This window comes from Papio anubis, chromosome 1 (assembly GCF_008728515.1).
Source record: "Papio anubis isolate 15944 chromosome 1, Panubis1.0, whole genome shotgun sequence".
Classification (NCBI taxonomy): Eukaryota; Metazoa; Chordata; class Mammalia; order Primates; family Cercopithecidae; genus Papio; species Papio anubis.
In genome coordinates this window covers 95,426,208-95,444,924 of record NC_044976.1, presented here as the reverse complement: position 1 = coordinate 95,444,924, position 18,717 = coordinate 95,426,208, and the positions used below count along the sequence as shown (strand labels likewise).

At 35.0% G+C, this 18,717-nt stretch overlaps 1 protein-coding gene across 11 annotated transcripts in view; it reads right to left on the bottom strand.

The window, feature by feature from the left end:
• The window catches only part of PTBP2 (polypyrimidine tract binding protein 2), a 92,532-nt gene that overhangs the window by 45,116 nt on the left and 28,699 nt on the right, over window positions 1-18,717 (bottom strand). For 10 of the 11 annotated variants that reach the window (XM_017944979.2, XM_017944993.2, XM_003892239.4 and 7 more), the window contains exon 3: window positions 16,715-16,790. In XM_017944979.2, coding sequence (XP_017800468.1) covers window positions 16,715-16,790 — 76 coding nt within the window. Of the gene's footprint in view, window positions 1-339; window positions 1,793-16,714; window positions 16,791-18,717 lie in introns of those variants that run through there. The other variant, XM_009213501.4, reaches the window with a different exon arrangement.

The following is an 18,717-nucleotide window of genomic DNA, read 5'->3' as shown; positions in this document are numbered from 1 at the left end:
ACGTATCTGAGAATACTTAAATAATTCTTAAAAATTCAAATTTTAGGCTTTCAAAGGAATAAAATCCCATCCACCTATTATTAAATGAAATTATCAATTAGTTAAGATTGCTGTTAATGTGTTTCTCAACAGTATTATAAAGAGTAATTATTAATAACAACAACATTAAAATGTAATCTCATAAAGAAACTGTCCAATGACTAAAGAATACAATCACAGTCACGTGCCACATTAACTACATTTTGGTCACTGACAGGCCACATATACAATGGTGGTCCCATAAGATTATAATACCGTATTTTTATTGTACCTTTTCTGTTTAGAAACATCAATACTTACTACTGTGTTACAACTGCCTCCAGTATTCAGAACAGTAACATGCTATACAAGTTGGTTGCCTAGGAGCAAAAGGCTACATATACCATATAGCCTACATGGGTAGCATGTTTGTGTAAATGTACTCTATGACATTTATGCAGTGACAAAATTACCTAACAATGCATTTCCCGGAGGGTATCCCCATCACTATCTCCAAGATTTATGACTGTATCTTGTAATTTAATCATCTTATAATGAACTAATATGAATATTTTTAAAAGTGAAAAAACTAGGTTGACAAAAATTAGGAAGATAATTTTACCTGAGAAATGATAAATTGTTCAATTTGAAAAACGTACTTGAATGTGGGATCAAAGAATGTAAAGTTTACAAAACTGATAATGCAGTCAATCCAATTATGGCTTATCTACAATGAGCTTCTTCTAATATATTACTATTACCATCTAAACTACCTAATATTTTGTGACTATTAAGATCAATATACTCTAAATCACTCATGAACTTAATTATCTTATTCTATTACCATGAGATTTAAAGTAATATAATTTAATCAACAAATTAGTTAACGGCCTTCATTCCAAATCTTCACCAAAAAATAAAAACATTATTCAAAATGCCTATAAAATAGGTAATATTTAAATAGAGTTGTTTGAAGGACTTGCAATCTACTATGCCAAATCAATGGTTCTCAATCTTTTAGGATCTCAAGGATATTTCTGAGACTGTAGCTAAAATGAAGGATCTTGACACATTCAGAAATATACATATATACTCCATTTTGTATAAACCTTTAGGTAATTTATGGTATTTCCCAAAACATTCAACACAACCTATAAACAATATAATGTGTTTGTATATGTTCAACAATATCTGTAAGACTGTAAGATTATCTTGGTCTCCAAAGTGTCTTCAAAATTAATTCACTCATTAATTCCTTAAACATTTACTGGGTATTCAGGGATGTGTCTAGCAACGTTTTACGTTCTGAGGGTAGAGCAGAGTGAACAAAACGATTATGATTCCTGATACCTTATAGTGGGGAGCTGGACTAACTAGTACCTGAACCAGATACTTTCTATGGTATGTGCTATGAAGTAAAACAGTGATGTGCTTAAAAGTGACTTTGTCTAGGACTGGAAGATGATGGTAGTAATGATTTTACTGGATGACCAGACAAGGTATCTCTAAGAGACAATATATGGACTCAAGCTATACTTAAGTCATATTTTACTGTAGGAGTTTCACTTAGGTTTATATACTTGAACAGCTAGCCAATGCATTTAAAAATTCCCTTAGGTTGTCTTTGTACAGAAGAGTAAGCTCTGGCTTCTGAATATATTACCCTGAAAATCTTGGCTGGCTAGCTCTTCACCACTCCAGAAATATGAAAAAACTACAGGAAGCTGGCCGGGGTGCGGTGGCTCACGCCTGTAATCCCAGCACTTTGGGAGGCGGAGGGGGATCACGAGGTCAGGCGATTGACACCATCCTGGCTAACACAGTGAAACCCCCGTCTCTACTAAAAAAAAATACAAAAAATTAGCTGGGTGTGGTGGCAGGTGCCTGTAGTCCCAGCTACTCGGGAGGCTGAGGCAGGAGAATGGCGTGAACCTGGGAGGCAGAGCTTGCAGTGAGCGGAGGTCGCGCCACCGCACTCCAGCGTGGGCAACAGAGCGAGACTCCGTCTCAAAAGAAAAAAAACTACAGGAAGCTATCCCATGTCCTTTCACTACTGACAAAGATTTGTGTGTGCACAGGGCACCTGAATTTGTCAAAAGGAAGAGACTAAACTTTGCATTTTGTAGTATCTTATCTAACAAAATCATCTCGAGGCCAGTTAACAGAAAATGTAAGCTAAAGCACAGAATCCAAAAAATATGCATATACTTTAAAACATGTAATTGGCACACACAACAACTGGCATCAGTCAACAAGGAACACATATTCTTCTGATACAGGACTAAGACCTTTTTTTGACAAAGCAGTCTGAATACTGAAACTTGATAATCTGTTCTCGTTCATTAGTTTGTTTGAATAACAAGAACAAATACTTCACAATCCAACCTAAAGCCCCATGTGTTACAGGTTATGGTATCACGATACTCAAAAGTAAATTTCAGTTTCTCCTAATTTGGTCTGTCCTTTTCCTTCTGGGAGAAAGACAAGGGAAAAAAAAAAACACCAATAAAGATACTACCTATCGCTGTACCCATAAGGAGAAAAAAGGCTTCCCTTTTCAAATGATTTTCCAAAAATAATTCCCAAAAGGCAAAAGACTGCCTAAACCTATTATTACGGAAATTAAATAATTTACTTTGGATTTGTATTGGATGTTTTCTGGACAGCGGATGTTGAGCAGAAGTACAACAGCTGAGTAACACAGAAAGAAGGTAGGAAACTTTTGAGAATCAAAGGATAAGACAAAGATCTTGACGTCTTAGAAAAATACAGAAAAGACATAATTTTATTTTGCATCAATATTTAACATTCACTGCTAATTAACTACATGCCAAGCAATTTATAACTCTCAGATTGCTATCATCACGACCTGTCAACCCCATTTACAGGTAACAATTAGTTAAATGCCCAAGATTAGATAGTTACTAAGTGGTACAGACAAGAGGTAGTAGAGAGAGGATTAAACTCAGGGAGTATGATTCCTAGTCTGTGCTCTTAAACAACTACACTATAGAAGGAACTCAAATACAAACTTTACATTACATACAGGTTGCCTAAAAAAGATCTGTCCTTTTCTCCCAAAGACCAAGCCAGTTACTGTAGTAAACGATCAACATTTACACCACCTGACACTCCCTCAGTTAGTTAATAGCTTCCAGAGGGTTTCTACTAAGTATTCATATCTTAGTGCCAAATATTATTAAAGTCTTCATTTTAAATAAATGATACTATGAGAATGTGGGAATGGGGACTCCTTTAATAATATAACAAAGCCTATTTTCAAATATAAAAACACTCCAGCAACACTGAAAAAGGGCCCAAAATTTTGTGGTTCACAACTTACAAAGCATTAGGTCTGCCTGTGTTACAGTTCTACAGTTCTTCAGCATCTTCCCATGATCCTGAATGGGAAAGGTCTACTGAGGGAATGAAAGAGATCTTTCCCTTCCATTCCTCCAGGAAACCCAGAACTTTTGTTTGGGTGTGTAAAACCAGTAATAATTCAAATGTTTATGTTCAATTAAGAAGGTATGAGGTAATGCTTTTATTTATGTATATAAATTTCATTCATTGCATATGAATGTAAAAATCTTTAAGCACACCATTTTCCATATATTATTCAACTCTTTTAAAGCCTCTTGCTTAGGGAAGATGTTCATGTACTCAAAGATTCAAAGCAAATAAAATTTTAAAATGGTTTCTACTTGAATATTTCTCTTTCAAACTCAAAACCAGTTTTCTACCTCAATTCTAAAGTCAGCATCTTCACCTCTATCAGTACATCACTTTTCTCCTGCTGACTGACCTTTGTTCTCCACTAGCTTTTACCTGCAATTTTTACATAAATGGGTGTCGAATTTTACATAAATGGGTGTCGGCAAGATCATGGGTAATTTTTAAAATCACCACATCCATCAGTCGACAAGGAACTGTGAACCCTTTCTTCCTCACTGAATTTCTCTAATAGCACCCCTAAAATTTCCACTTCTACTTTTCTCATTTCCCCTGACTCATCTGACACTTGCTTTGAATCCCGATTACTCATTAATTCCCCAAAACTGTTAAGTTTCCCATGCTGTTTTTGTTCCGATACTCTACCTATCTTTACTTATTAATATAAACACTCTAGCACTGGGTTTCACAGTATCTATCTATCTATCCATCCATCCATTCATCCATCCATCCATCCATCTAATCTATGAGACAGAGTCTTGCTGTATTGCCAGGCTGGAGTGCAGTGGCGTGATCTTGGTTGACTACAACCTCCACTTCCCAGGTTCAGGTGATTCTCGTGCCACAGCCTCCCATGTAGCTGGGAATATAGGCGTGCACCACCACACCCCGCTAATTTTTGTATTTTCAGTAGAGATGGGGTTTCACCATGTTGGCCAGGCTGGTCTTCAACTCCTGGCCTCAAGTGATCCACCTGCCTCAGCCTCCCAAAGTGCTGAAATACAGGCATGAGCAACAGAACCTGGCCTACTTTCTCATATAATGTGTAAATTATTTAGTCCTACTCATTCACCATTATACTTTCAACTGTGTACCAATATAAAATACAACACTGCAAAACCTTATGCTTCCTTCCAATGAAAACTAGTGACAAAACTTAAGTACATCTTCATTCTCCAAGTCTTTCAGAGGCACACATTTATAAAAGTTTTCCTAACTCTCTTTATCAAATACGAAACTGAGAGGCAAAGCAGTTTTAATTCTAAGCAGTTTTAGATTTCAAGGCAAAGCAGTGTTTTCCAGCTTTAGAAAAACAAAAAATAAATAAATAAAAAGACTCTAAGCTAAGAAAAAAAAATGAATGCTGCTACTCTTTCCTGTATGAGAAACAAATTCCAAAGAAGACTTAACAAGAAAAAAAGCAGGTAGATGCAGATAGGTGGTATTTCTGTTATTCTGTTGGCTGTTTCTGCAACACCCACCACACAAAAAGCCTCACGAGGTTTCCGTAAAAGGAAACCTATTAACTCTTGTATTTCCAAGTAGTTGTGTGGCCTAGTTGTCCAAAGTATATTAGGCATGAGCTGGAAAAACAAAGAAGGCACCTAGAGAATGCTCTCACTACCTTTATATGCAAGAAGATAACTTGTTAAAGCCTTCATAAATAGTAAAACTATGAAATAATCTACTGGAATACTCTCAAAACATTATAGCAAAACGAAATGACATCACCTCAAAAATATGTCTGTAAAAGTCAAAATGAAAATCTTAAAAGAGTTCTAAGTAAAATGTTCCAGACTCTTTGGAATGGTTTAACTGCTTTCAGGTGGAGCAAAATGTCATGTTTAGCAATAATTTTCAAAAAATCCTGCTATTACAGAGTAACAATCAGCACTGGCAGAAATACATATACCTAAAGGGATATTCCAGTTCCATATCTACAAAGAAATCACTAAAAAATTAAAGAGACTATACCTTAGAATTGTCAAGTCTCCTAGTCACTGCTAAATAGTTACAAATTTAACAAAATCAAATTCTAATGCTACTTGGGAACAGTTGTATTTTTGAAATATTTCACTTTTATATCTCTCGAAGGAACCAATTCATTAGAAAATGTCCTTACTGTATCAATTTATTAAACATTTACCTGAGATTAAGTTTCTAATAAAAAGAAATTTTCTAACCTGTAAAATTAATTTTTTCTTTGACAAAAAGCACCTATTCAACAGGTACAGAGAAAGAAAAGTCTGTATAGATAAGAGAAAGGCTGTTGAGACAGATGCCTTAGGAAACAATTCTACAGTAAAATCTATTACAAGAAATATTTTAGATAAAGCTGGAAGCTGGAACATAAAAATGAAATCCTGTACTATATCTGATAATCATAAAAGTGTCCTTGTAACATTGTCTACCAATGTCCTTTTGAGTCATCTGAATTACATGGATTATTTTTCCAGGTAAATATAATCACCAATTTTTAAAGGTATTTTATGCTATTTGCTCTTCTAAGCGACAGTATTCAAACTGGTGTCTCTTAGAATATATGCAGACTTTCATCTTTGTCAGAAAAAAATAGAAAAATCTTAAAACTCAGCATTTCCTCTGTACGCAGAGGTTAAATAAACTGACTTCTTGTGTTAAAACAAGCTTAAAGGAATTTTATGCCATCATTACAAAAAGATTAGATTGATTCTTTGGTCATGAAGTACACCATATATCATCCCTAATGCACAGTTAGAAAAATAGAGCAGTAGCAGATTATTCTTTCTTTCCACCAAAAACGAGTCTCCTTTGTTCTCCTACTTTTCCCCCTTTGTTAATGGCATCATCTTCCACCAACCCAGTGATTCTAAGACAAAACTCCTTCATATTATTCCAAACTTGTCTTCTTCCAGATAACTCGTTTTAACATCTCCTGCATATTCTCCTTCCAAGACCCTAAAATTCAGGACCTTGGTATCTTTGGAATGAACTACGGTAATGTTTTAAAACTATTCTCCCCTCTATACAATACTGCCTCTGAAATACAAATGGAACAAAAATTCTTTCTAAAATGTAAATCTGGTAAAGTCCAAGCTACACACACACACAAACACACACACACACACCCCAAATCCCATATCTAGGCCCCTGCTTACATGGACTCACCTAGGCATTCCCGATATCATATTTCGCATTATAGCAAGACACAACTACTGGTAATTCAGAGTTCTCAGAGATAATCTACTGCTTCAAACAAATTTTGGATTTGTTTTGCAACTTAGTTTACTAACATAGGACGTTTCCATCACACCAGAAAATGCTACCATATTCCCTTTCTGTTAATCTCCAACATTCTGGTTTCTAAACAAAAAACTAATGATCTGCTCTTAAACTTTCAAGAAATTGAATCACTCTATGTACTCTTTCAGGTCTGTCTGGTTTCTTTTGCTTCATACAATGCTTAATATTCACCCATGTTTTCGCATGTACTACTAACCACTCTTTTGTTATTAGTAAGTAGTAATATATTGTATGATCATACCACAATTTATCCATTTTCCTGTTGATAAACATTTGTGTTATTTCAAGTTTGGGACCATTATCAGTCAAGTTTTTGATACACATACAAGTTTTACAGCAAACATGTTATTACTGGGTAAAAAACTAAAAGTAGAAGTTACGGACCATAAAGTACGTTTATGTTTAACTCCGTAAGAAAATGGCAAACTAGGTCAGGCACAGTGGCTCACGCCAGTAATCCCAGCACTTTGGGAGGCCGAGGTGGGTGGATCACAAGGTCAAAAGAGCAAGACCATCCTGGCCAACATGGCGAAACCCAGTCTCTACTAAAAATACAAAAAATTAGCTGGGTGTCGTGGCGTGCGCGTGTAGTGCCAGCTACTCAAGAGCCTGAGGCAGGAGAATCACCTGAACCCAAGAGGCGGAGGTTGCAGTAAGCCAAGATCATGCCACACTGCATTCCAGCCTGGTGACAGAACAAGACTCTGTCTCAAAAAAAAAAAAAAAGGCAAACTGTTTTCCCAACTATGTTACATACTCAGCAGTAATCAAAGGCAGTTCCACATCTTCATCAACATTAGGTATTGCCAACCTATTTGATTTTAGCCATTCTAGTTGGTGTAAATTGTCTCATAATGGTTTTGACTTGTGATTACCTGATGGCTAGTGTAATCTTTCCGTGTGCTTGTTACTCATTCTTATAATGTCACTTCTTTTGCCACTTAAAAAAATTGGGCTGCTCATATTTATTGATTGGAGTTTTTTTTACAAGTCTTTTGGGATACAAGTCCTTTATCATTGATACGGTTTGGCTGTGTCCCCCACCCAAATCTCCTCTTGAATTCTCATGTGTTGTGGGAGGGACCTGGTGGGAGGTAACTGAATCATGGGGGCAAGTCTTTCCCATGTTGTTCTCGTGATAATGAAGTATGTCTCTCGGTTTTAAAAAGGGGAGAGTTTCCCTGCACAAGCTCTCTTTTCTTTGCCTGTTGCCATCCATGTAAGATGTAGATTTGCTCCTCCTTGCCTTCCACCATGATTGTGAGGTTTCCCCAGTCACATGGAACTGTAAATCCATTAAACTGGTTTCTTTTGTAAATTGCCCGGTCTCAAGTATGTCTTTATCAGCAGCATAAAAATGGACTAATACAGTCATATATATGTACTGATATGTAAATATTATATTCTCCAAGTCTGTGCCTTGCCTTTTCATTGTCTTAACAATGTCGTTTGAACAATGTCTTTTGAAATTTCCCATGCTGATGGAGTCAAGTTTATATATTCCTTTAAGATGAGTAATTTTTGTTTTAAGAAATCTTCATTTATCCCAAAGTGGCAAGTATACCCTATGCTTTTTCCTAAAAACTCTATACATTAGTTTTTATATAATCTCATTGTTTTATATGCAATAAGGTAGGGTTTGAGTTTCTTTTGTTTTTTTTGTATGTATATTCAGCTGTTCTAGCACATTTGTTTAAAAGCCTTCTCTTTCTTCATTGAGTGACCAAGGCAACTTTAATGCATGAGTTATTCCCTGATCACTATGTCACTAACTATGCTAGCACTAAATTGTTTTGGATTAACTGCAGGTTTGTGGTGAGTCCTGAGAAAAGTGGCAAAATTTACTTTTTCAAAATGGTTTTAATTATTTTAGCTCCTTTTTATTTCCACATAAATTTTAGAATCTACTCTCAATTTAGAAGTCCTTACAGATTCAATGCCATCCCAATTTAGGGAGAACTGGCATGTTAACATACTGAGCCTTCTAATTCATGAACATGGTCTATGTCTTCATGTAAGTCTTTTTAAAACTTCTCTTAGCAGTGTTTCATATTGGTGCAGATGTCTTACACATCTTTTGTCAAGTTTTTTTCCTGATATTTTTTGTCTGCTACTTTTAATAAATGGATTTTCTAAAATTTCATTTTTTAAGAATTTGCTGCTAGTATAAGGAGACTATTTTTGTATACAGAACTTGTATCCTATAATTATTCTAAATTCACTTATTAGTTCTACCAAATCTGTTGTAGATTCCTTTAGGTCTTCTATTTTAAAAAGCATGTTGAACAGTGAATAAGACAGTTTTCTTTCTTCCTTTACAATCTTTATGTCTTTTATTTCACCTGCTTTAATGTAAGCAGAAAGTTAGGGGGAAAAAAATTGAGAAAACAGACACCCTTGCTCCATTTCTGATTTTAAGAAGAAAACATTCAATATTTCCCCATTAAGTATGAAATTTGTTGTAGGTTCTTAGATACCCCTTATTTACATTGTAAAAAGCTCCTTCTCTTACTAGTTTTCTGAGAGATATTTTTCCTTCTTCATTCTATCACTGTGACAAATTACACTGAGTTCATTTTCAAATGTTAAACAAACCTTACAATCCTGTGGTAAGTCTCAGAATTGCCTCTCATATTCTACTGGAGGTGATTTATCAACATTTTCTTAAGAATATGCATTTAGGTTAATGAGAAATACTAGTCTGAAATCTTGATATATTACCCTTGTCAGGTTTTGCTGTCAGTTATAGTGGCTTCATAAAGTGAACAGGGCAGTATTCCCTCCTCCATTTTCAAAGACAGCTATTATTTCTTTAAAATTTCGTAAAATTCAATAGTAAAACAACCTATGCCTAGAGTAATCTTTGTGGAAATATTTTTTTAATTATAAATTCCGATTTGTATAATACAGTATATAGCTGTTAAGCTATATACTTAAGTCAGTTTTGCATTTGTCAAGAAACTTACTTCATCTAAGTTGTTGAATTTGTTAGCCTTAACAACATTGGTAATATTATTTTCCTATTATATTCTACATATCTCTGATTTTATTGAGAGTGCTAGCTCCACTTTATATTATTAATGTTATACTATTATACTCTGTACATTTCCACTTTCTGTGAAAGTGATTATCTCGACTTTGATTCCCACACTGGTAATTTATGTCTTTTCTTGGTCAGTCTTAAATAGGGAGTTTTCAACCTTTTTTTTATAATATAGGTATTTGAAGACATACTTTACACCATACACGCCCTTGGGTCGTATCCAACAAATTTTGATATATTTTCATTCAGTCAAAAATATGTCCTTGTGGTAACACTTCTATAATCCATGTGTTGTTCACAATTGTATAATTTCTAATATTTCATACTTTCCTAGATGTCTATTTTTGATTTCTAATTTAATTCCACTATAGTCATATACTATATGAACTGTCAATCACTTGAAATTTATTGAGCTATTTTGTAATCCAATACATGGTCTATCATTGTGAATGCTCTATGTACACTTGAAGTTATTTTACAGTTACTGGGTATAGTTTTATACATGTGAGTTAAGCCAACATGACAGCATTTTTCAAATTATGTATCTTTTTATTTGGGGGATAGGACTGTAACTGTCCTATCAATGACTCTAAATTATAGTTTAAAAAATCAGGCTATGATTGTGGATTTCTGTTTCTCTACTTAGCTCTGTGATCTTTTTCTTAATATACTTTGTTATTATTGGCATACAAATTAAGAAATGTTTTCTGATAAACTGACTCTTCAGCATTATGAAATATGCTTTTTTATATTTGGTAATACTTCTTGTCTTAAATTTTTCTGTCTAGTAATATAATCATATCAACTTGCTCACGCTTACTGTTTGCATGGAATATCACTTTCCATCTTTTTACTTTCAACCTGCATCTTGGTATTTCCACCTGATCCTCGTATAGACAGTGTAGTTAGGCCTTGCTTTTTAATCAAGTCTGACAATCTTTGTCTTTTTTTTTTTTTTTGAGATGGAGTCTCGCTCTGTCACCCAGGCTGGAGTGCAGTGGCGCAATCTCGGCTCACTGCAAGCTCCGCCTCCCGGGTTCACGCCATTCTCCTGCCTTAGCCTCCCGAGTAGCTGGGACTACAGGCGCCCGCCATCTCCCCCGGCTAGTTTTTTTGTATTTTTTTTTAGTAGAGACGGGGTTTCACCGTGTTAGCCAGGATAGTCTCGATCTCCTGACCTCGTGATCCGCCCGTCTCGGCCTCCCAAAGTGCTGGGATTGCAGGCTTGAGCCACCGCGCCCGGCCCAATCTTTGTCTTTTAATTGGACTACTTAGACCAGTAATATCCAAAAGAAATGCAATGCAAGCACATGAATAAATTTTCAAAGATATTCTTCAGAGTAAGTTTAGGTACACAGCAAAGCGGAGAGGAAAGCAGAGAGATTTCCTTGCCTCCTGCCCCCAAATAGCCTCCCCTTTATCAACATCTCCCACCAGATGGCACATTGTTACAACTGATGAACCTACACTGACACACTATAATCACTCAAAGTCTGTAGTTACCTTGGGGTTCACTCCAAGTGTCTTACATTCTATGGGTTTGGAAAAATTTATGGTATGTATCTATCATTATAGCATGCAGAATATTTTCATTACCCTAAAATCCTCTGTACTCCACCAATTCATCCCTCCCTCAACTCGCAAATCCTAGCAACCACTGATTTTTACTGTTTCCATAATTTTGCTTTTTCCAGAATGTCATATAGTTAGAATCACATGGTATGTAGGATTTTCAAACTGGCTTCTTTTACTTAGTAATACGCACCGAAGGTTCTCCATGGCTTGATAGCTCATTTCCATTTAGTGCTGATTAACACTATACTGTTTGGATATATACCACAATTTATTTGGCCATTTACTAAGGACTTCTTAGTTGCTATGAAGTTCTAGCAATTATAAAGAAAAGTGCTATAAACATCCATGAGCTGCTTTCTGTGCAGACTAAGTTTTCAACTCCTTTAGGCAAATACCAGGGAGCACAACTGCTGGATCATACAATAAAAGTATATTTGAGATGGAGTCTCACTCTCGTTGCCCAGGTTGGAGTGCAATGGCGCAATCTTGGCTCACCGCAACCTCCACCTCCTGGGTTCAAGCGATTCTCCTGCCTCAGGCTCCTGAGTAGCTGGGATTACAGGTATGCACCACCACGCCTGGCTAATTTTGTATGTTTTAGTAGAGACAGGGTTTCTCCATGTTGGCCAGGCTGGTTCTGACCTCCCGACCTCAGGTGATCCGCCTGCCTCGGCTTCCCAAACTGTGGGATTACCGGCATGAGCCACTGCGCCTGGCCATATAGTTTTCTAAGAAACTGCCAAATTGTCTTCCAAAGTGGCTGTACTACTCTGCATTCCACCAAGCAATAAGTGAGAGTTCCTGCTGCTCCACATCCTTGCCAGCATTTGGTGTTATCAATGTTCTGAAGTTCGGCCATTCTAGTATGTGTACATGTATTTAAATTATAAAATTTGACAAGTTTTGACATACATATACATCCATAAAACCACCATCACAATAATTTATATGTCCATCACCCTTGAGTTTTCTTGTGTCCCTCTGTCACCCCTCCAGCCTGTCCTTTCCCACTCTTAAACTCCTAGGAACCACGAATTTGCTTTAGATTAGTTTGCATTACCCAGAGTTTTATATAAATGGAATCATACAGGATGTACTCTTTTTCTCTCTCATCTTTTACACAACATAACTGTTTGGAGATTCATTCTTGCTATTGTGTTTATCAATAGCTCATTCTATATGGCTGTTTTTATATTCCACTGTACAGAAAAGCATATGATGCCAAAACAGGAATCTACTTATTAGTTCATCTGTTGATGAATGTTTGTTTCACATTTTGGTGATTACAAATAAAATGGCTATGAACATTAACATGAGAGTTTTTTAATGAACAGATGCCTTCATTTCTCTTGGGTAAATACTTAGGAGACAAATAATCTGGATCATGAAGAAACTACCAAATTGTTTTCCAAAGTAGTTCTATGATTTTACATTCCCATCAGCAGTATTGTGAATATTATGATTCTTCCTCATTCTTCCCAAATCATGCTTTCCAAGATGGCACTCTTTTTAATCTTAGTCACTATTAATAGGTTTGTAATGTTATTTCACTGTAGTTTTAATTTTCATTTCCCTAATAACTAATGATGCTGATCAGCTTTTCCATGTGCTTACTTACCATCTGTGTATCTCTTGTGCAATACTACCTGGTCAAATATTTTGGCCAATTCATTGAGTAGTCTGTTGCCTGACTGCTGAGTTTACATATACTACATCTTTTAATATTCTGGATAGAAGTCCTTTATCAGCTATATGCTTTGTTATGATGTTCTTCCAGTCTATGGCTTGTCTTTTCATTCCCTAACAGTTTCTTTTGAAGGGTACAAGATTTTAATTCTGATGTCAAATTCCATTTTTTAACAGATTGTACTTTTAGGGTTATATCAAATACATTTCTGCTTAATCCAAAGTCACAAAGATTTTCTGTGTTTTTTTCTAGAGGTTTTATAATTTTTGGTTTTACATTTAGGTCATGATCCATCTGGAGTTAATTTTCATATGTAGTATGAGATACATATCCAAGATCATTTTTTTTGCAGATGGATAGATCCAACTGCTATAGTAACCTTTGTTGAAGTCTACTCTTTTTCCCACTGAATTGACTTTGCACCTCTGTCAAAAACCAGTTATCCGTAATTGTGTGAGTTAATTTCTGAACTCTCTGCTCTGTCTCACTGACCTATTTATCTTTATGTCATTATGATGCTATTTTTAATTACTGTAGCTTTGCAGTAATTCTTGAAAACAGGTAGTCATCAATGCTCCAATTTTTCCTCTATTGGCTTTTAGCTATACTTCTTTAAATCTTTTTAAATGAGATTACACTTAGAATTTTGATATGCAACCTTAACAGAATCTTCTCATATTAAAAGTTAACACTGCATCACTTCAGGTAAAATATAAGAATCTTACCACTGAAAAATTCCATTTACCTTCACTTTGTACTAACTGTTGTCATATAAAATCCATTTACATAATAAACCCCATAATACAAAGTTGTTGTTTACATAAAGTCTTTCAAAGAAATTGAGAGGAAAAGAAAGAGCCCTTTTAAAATTTATACACATATTAACCACTCCCAGTACTCTTCTTTATCTCCTGCAGAGCCAAGTTATCTAATGTCATTCCATTCAGTCTAAAGAAATTCTCTTTTTTTTTTTCTCTTTAATACAAGGTATTGGTCTCCTGTTAGATGTCTTCTTCCTGGCTGTTTAGATTTGCTCTTCATTTCTAGTTTTCAATATTTTGACCACTATGTGTCTAAGTATGGTTCTTTTTATTTAGCCTACATGAGGAGTTTACCTGAGCTTCTTAGGAATGTAAGTTGATATATTTTATTCAAATTTTGTAAGTTCTCAGTCATTACTACCTCAAACAGATATATGTTTTTTCCCTCCACATTCTCACACTGAAGCTCAAATTATATGTCAGACTGCTTCATTGTCCATTAGGTATACTTTCTCCTCTCTGAAAGATTTAATCATTGTATTCATGTGTATTCAAGTTCACTAACATTTCTTCTTGTCTCCAATCTGCTATTAGTTCCAATCAGTGAATTAGTCCCAACTATTTCAAATACTGTATTTTTCAATTAGAATATTTCTACATGCTTTCTTTATAGTTTTTTCTCTCTTAAACACTCCTCCATCATTCATTATTTCAATCTTTTCCTTTACAACTTAAAATACTTACGTCCTTGTCTGCTAATTCTAACTCTAGGTCATTTTGGAATCTGTTCCTATTCAATGTGTCTTTATATTTCATGGGTTACTTTCCTGCTTCTTCACATTACTTGTAATTTCTGATGGTACGGTAGATATTATGGAAGATAGTAGCAAGAAAACTATATCATGTTGTCTTTCTTGGGGGTGTTATTTTGTTTTGAAAGGCAACTAAATTATTGGTTAATCCATCATCAGTTACTGGTTAGATTAACTGGTGAATCCTTCACTTCCTATCGGGTTTGGTTTTTTGTTTTTATCTCAGTCTTATAGATGGCACTTCCTATGGGGTGTGATCCTTTCTATTCAGGTCCAGGCTTTCTGTAGTCTAAATGGAGTGTTTGAAGTACCCTGCAAGATGTCTGCATTCTGACTTCTCAGAACTCCAATGTTTCAGAGTACTATGCAATCTATGGAATCACTGTTTAGCCCCAGAGCAGACAATTTCTGACAGACCTGGCAAACTCTCAACCTGCACACATGTAACCCAGTCATTATCCAAAACTCTGAATGAAGTGAATGACCATACTAAATTCTGCCCCCTGTTCTACTCCTAAACCCCTAGACAGCTCTCTTTTCTCCAGGACTTCCCCATAAATTCCAAACGACTGAGCAGTTCTGACACCCACTCTTAGTCTCTTCAGCTCAGTGAGACCTGTATACTGATCTCTCCACTTCTCTGTGGTTTACAACAGTAAAACAGTCCAAGGCAGAAAGCCAGAGTGTTCATGATACTTACCTCACATGCTACCCTTCTCTCAAACATGATCTTATACCGTCTGCTCATCACTTCCAAACAACAGTTGTTCCACATATTTTATTCAGTTACATAGTTTTTGGTTTTGCGGGGAGACCGAAAAAGGGGTCAAGGCTACTACTAGTTATTCTGTCATGAGCCCTAAATATTAGGAATTAATTTGGAATTAATTTCCCATTATCAATCACAGTATGCATTGTAAAAACAAAAAGAGAAACCGACAAGGTACACACTTAAGCCTATTTGTTCAATTACGTGTACATGGTACTCTGACTATCAAAATCATGGCCCAGTGATTTTGCTTTGTAATCACTACGTAGCAAAATCAATGATAATGACCTGCTGACAAATTTATCTTCAAATCGTGACTATTATCTGTTAAGTCCTTATAATTTTTAGTTAACTGAATTGTCAGAGATGTGTGTTTTGTGTTTATGTGTGTCAAGATGTATGTATACATAAGCACAGCTACCTAAGGGAAATCAAAATGTCTTCTAGTCTTTTATGATCCTTTTATTGCCAAATATAATTCGTTCCTCAAGCAAATAATTCAAAGTTAAAATACAGAAAAAGGAACTTTGGTTTCAGGTAAATAATGTAAAATGTTGAGCTGTGAGGTAAATTCATTTGATAATAATAATCATCAAATTCAAAATTTGGCCCATTCAGATGAGAACACGTTAATTCAAGCAAAACAAAACAAAATACAAAAAAAAAAAAAAATTTGGCCCAACAGCCATAAAACTAAGGTCTAAAATTTGGTCTATATTGGTTTACTAACAGATCCTACAACCAACCAACATTATTTCAGATAAACAAATTTTTTTTAACTCTAACTTTGAAGATTAAAACAAATCATCTTAAATATGCAGGTAGACAACATAAAAGGATCAACTCTAAGAATTAAAATACTGTTTCAGCAAAAAATTAGTTAAAACCATTGCAACTATGTAGCTGAATTCTTTGGTTTTTACTTACAATGTGGGTTTTAGGGTTGTGGCATAAATACTTAAAGTAAAAATATTATATGACACACAAACACAAAAAATGAAAACAAAATAAAAATACCAGAGGGGCACATGAGGGGACTATAATGTGAGAATTACATTTGTGGTTCAAAAATGAAAAGCAATCAAACTTAAGAGTCACCAACTTCAGGTGGTTTTTTTTGTTTGTTTGTTTGTTTTCACTCAGCTCATATACACTCTAGTAAAATTTACTCTAAAATGTTTCAACACAGCATTTAAAAAGAAAGGCTTGAAAAAAAAAAAAAAGGCTTTCCTAGTATAACAGAGTTAAATTTGAGTTTTAACATTCTGCCCCCTAAAATGGTAAATGACAGACTGCTAAGAGAGTAACACTTACCTGTAACTACCATGCTGCTCATATTAGAGTTTGGACTACTGAGAACACTGCCTGAGAGCAGTTCGTCAGATCCTCTCTATAAAAACAAAAACAAGTTAGCATAAGATATCTTTAAATTTAAAAATATTAATCTAAAAGTCTTTCACTTAAACAAATGTCAAATGTCACACTATTGGAAACAGTGAAAAATGTTAATCCCTATAATAAAAAATTAACTTCATCCCTCTACTCTCCCATCTATCCCTCTCCCATTCTCACAAAGGCAACAATGTTCCCCTTCCCTTCTTTAAGTCCAAAAGGCAATAAATAGAAAAAGTGATTAGATTCTATAAGCAAAAGCTTTGGAAAGCTACCTCAAATTGTTTACAAACAAACCAAAGCCACACTAGCTAGACTTTCTCAGAAACGTTCTCTCTACATCCTCCATCCCAATGGTCCTTTATTCATGCAGATAACTCAGATTTTTATAAAATTAGAACTTCATTCTGGTGAGTTAGATATCAGTATCATCATCATTATTAAAATTAAGCAGGTATATACTTCAGAGGCTAGAACACTGAAAGCAAAGACAAAATCTTTGGAATGAGAGATTTCTTTCTGCAAAAAAATAAGGTTATGTCTTAAAATAGAGAAAAGGTTATACATTCAACTGTTTGGGAACTGCACAGTTGTTTAAACCAGCCAGTGACATTTTAGCTATTTTGAAAATGTTATGTATTTACAAAAATATGAATGGACTAATATTTAAACTAACTAAAATCAACTGTTTTGCCTTGGCTATGTATATTTACATACATGGTTATTAGTATTTAAATAGGTTAAATCAATACTGGCTGATTTAAACAACCAATCAGTACAAAGAAGTTAAATGCAACCATCAAAATGAAAAAAATGTGCAAAGGAGATAATGAATTATCAAAGCATTTCAGAAAGTCCAAAAAATCCAAATTTAACCATAAGCTTTATGCTAATTTGTATTTCAACTCATAATGAATAAACTGTATTACAACAAATATGAGAACGGTAAACAGATATCCATAGGTCATCTCCCTTAAATATTTTAAGAGCTTTCTACTTATTGGCATCAAATGCGCAGAGAAAAAAACCAAAAAATACAACCAGTTTCAAGTCACATTGATACCGTATTTACACCAGGCTTAATTTCTTAACCAATTTCTAAACTAGATATGGAAGATTTGGCATGGCATAATTTTGTAAGAACATGATGAGCAGAATTGTATACATTAGTGATTCTCACAGTGTAGTCCCTAAGATCTAATTGAATATTCTAGCGATTCTCAAAGTGTGGTGCCTAATCCTAAGATTAGACCTGGAAACTTACTGATAATACATGTTCTCAGATCCAATCCCAGACCTACTGAATAAGAAATTCTGAGGGTGGGGTCCAAAAAGCCAGGTTTAAAAAAAAATCCTCAAGTGTTTCTCATGCATGCAAAAGTTTAAGAGCCACTGATACACATTATTGGCTCATTATCAACAATAGATGTTTCCTAGCTTTCTTCAAGTTTTCATGACAAGTAGAAAATATGGTATTAAGAAAGGATGCTCTGAAGCTCAACTTCCACTTACCAGTTAGGTTAACAGTACTTAATCACTCTAAGCCTCAAGTTCTTCATTTGTAAAATAGGGATAACATCCACATCACAGCCCTTAGGATTAAATGTGATAATATATGAACAGTGATTACCAGGCAAAGTGCCTGGCCCACATCAGTAGTGCTCACTATAATATTCCCAAGTGTCAACCAAGTACAACGTTCCCACATATTTACTGACTCAGTAAGTGAATTAACGTTATTATTATCAGTTACATATTTTTTGGCCTTTGTTCTTAGACCAAAAAAAACTGAAAGTCAAGTTACTCCGTATACAAAATCAAGGTTGGCCCGCCACCACAGGATAGAGAGATAAAGCCAGCCCTTCCATAAACCCACAGAAGTCCAGATTAGATATTTTAAAAGTAAAAAACAAACAAAAACAAAA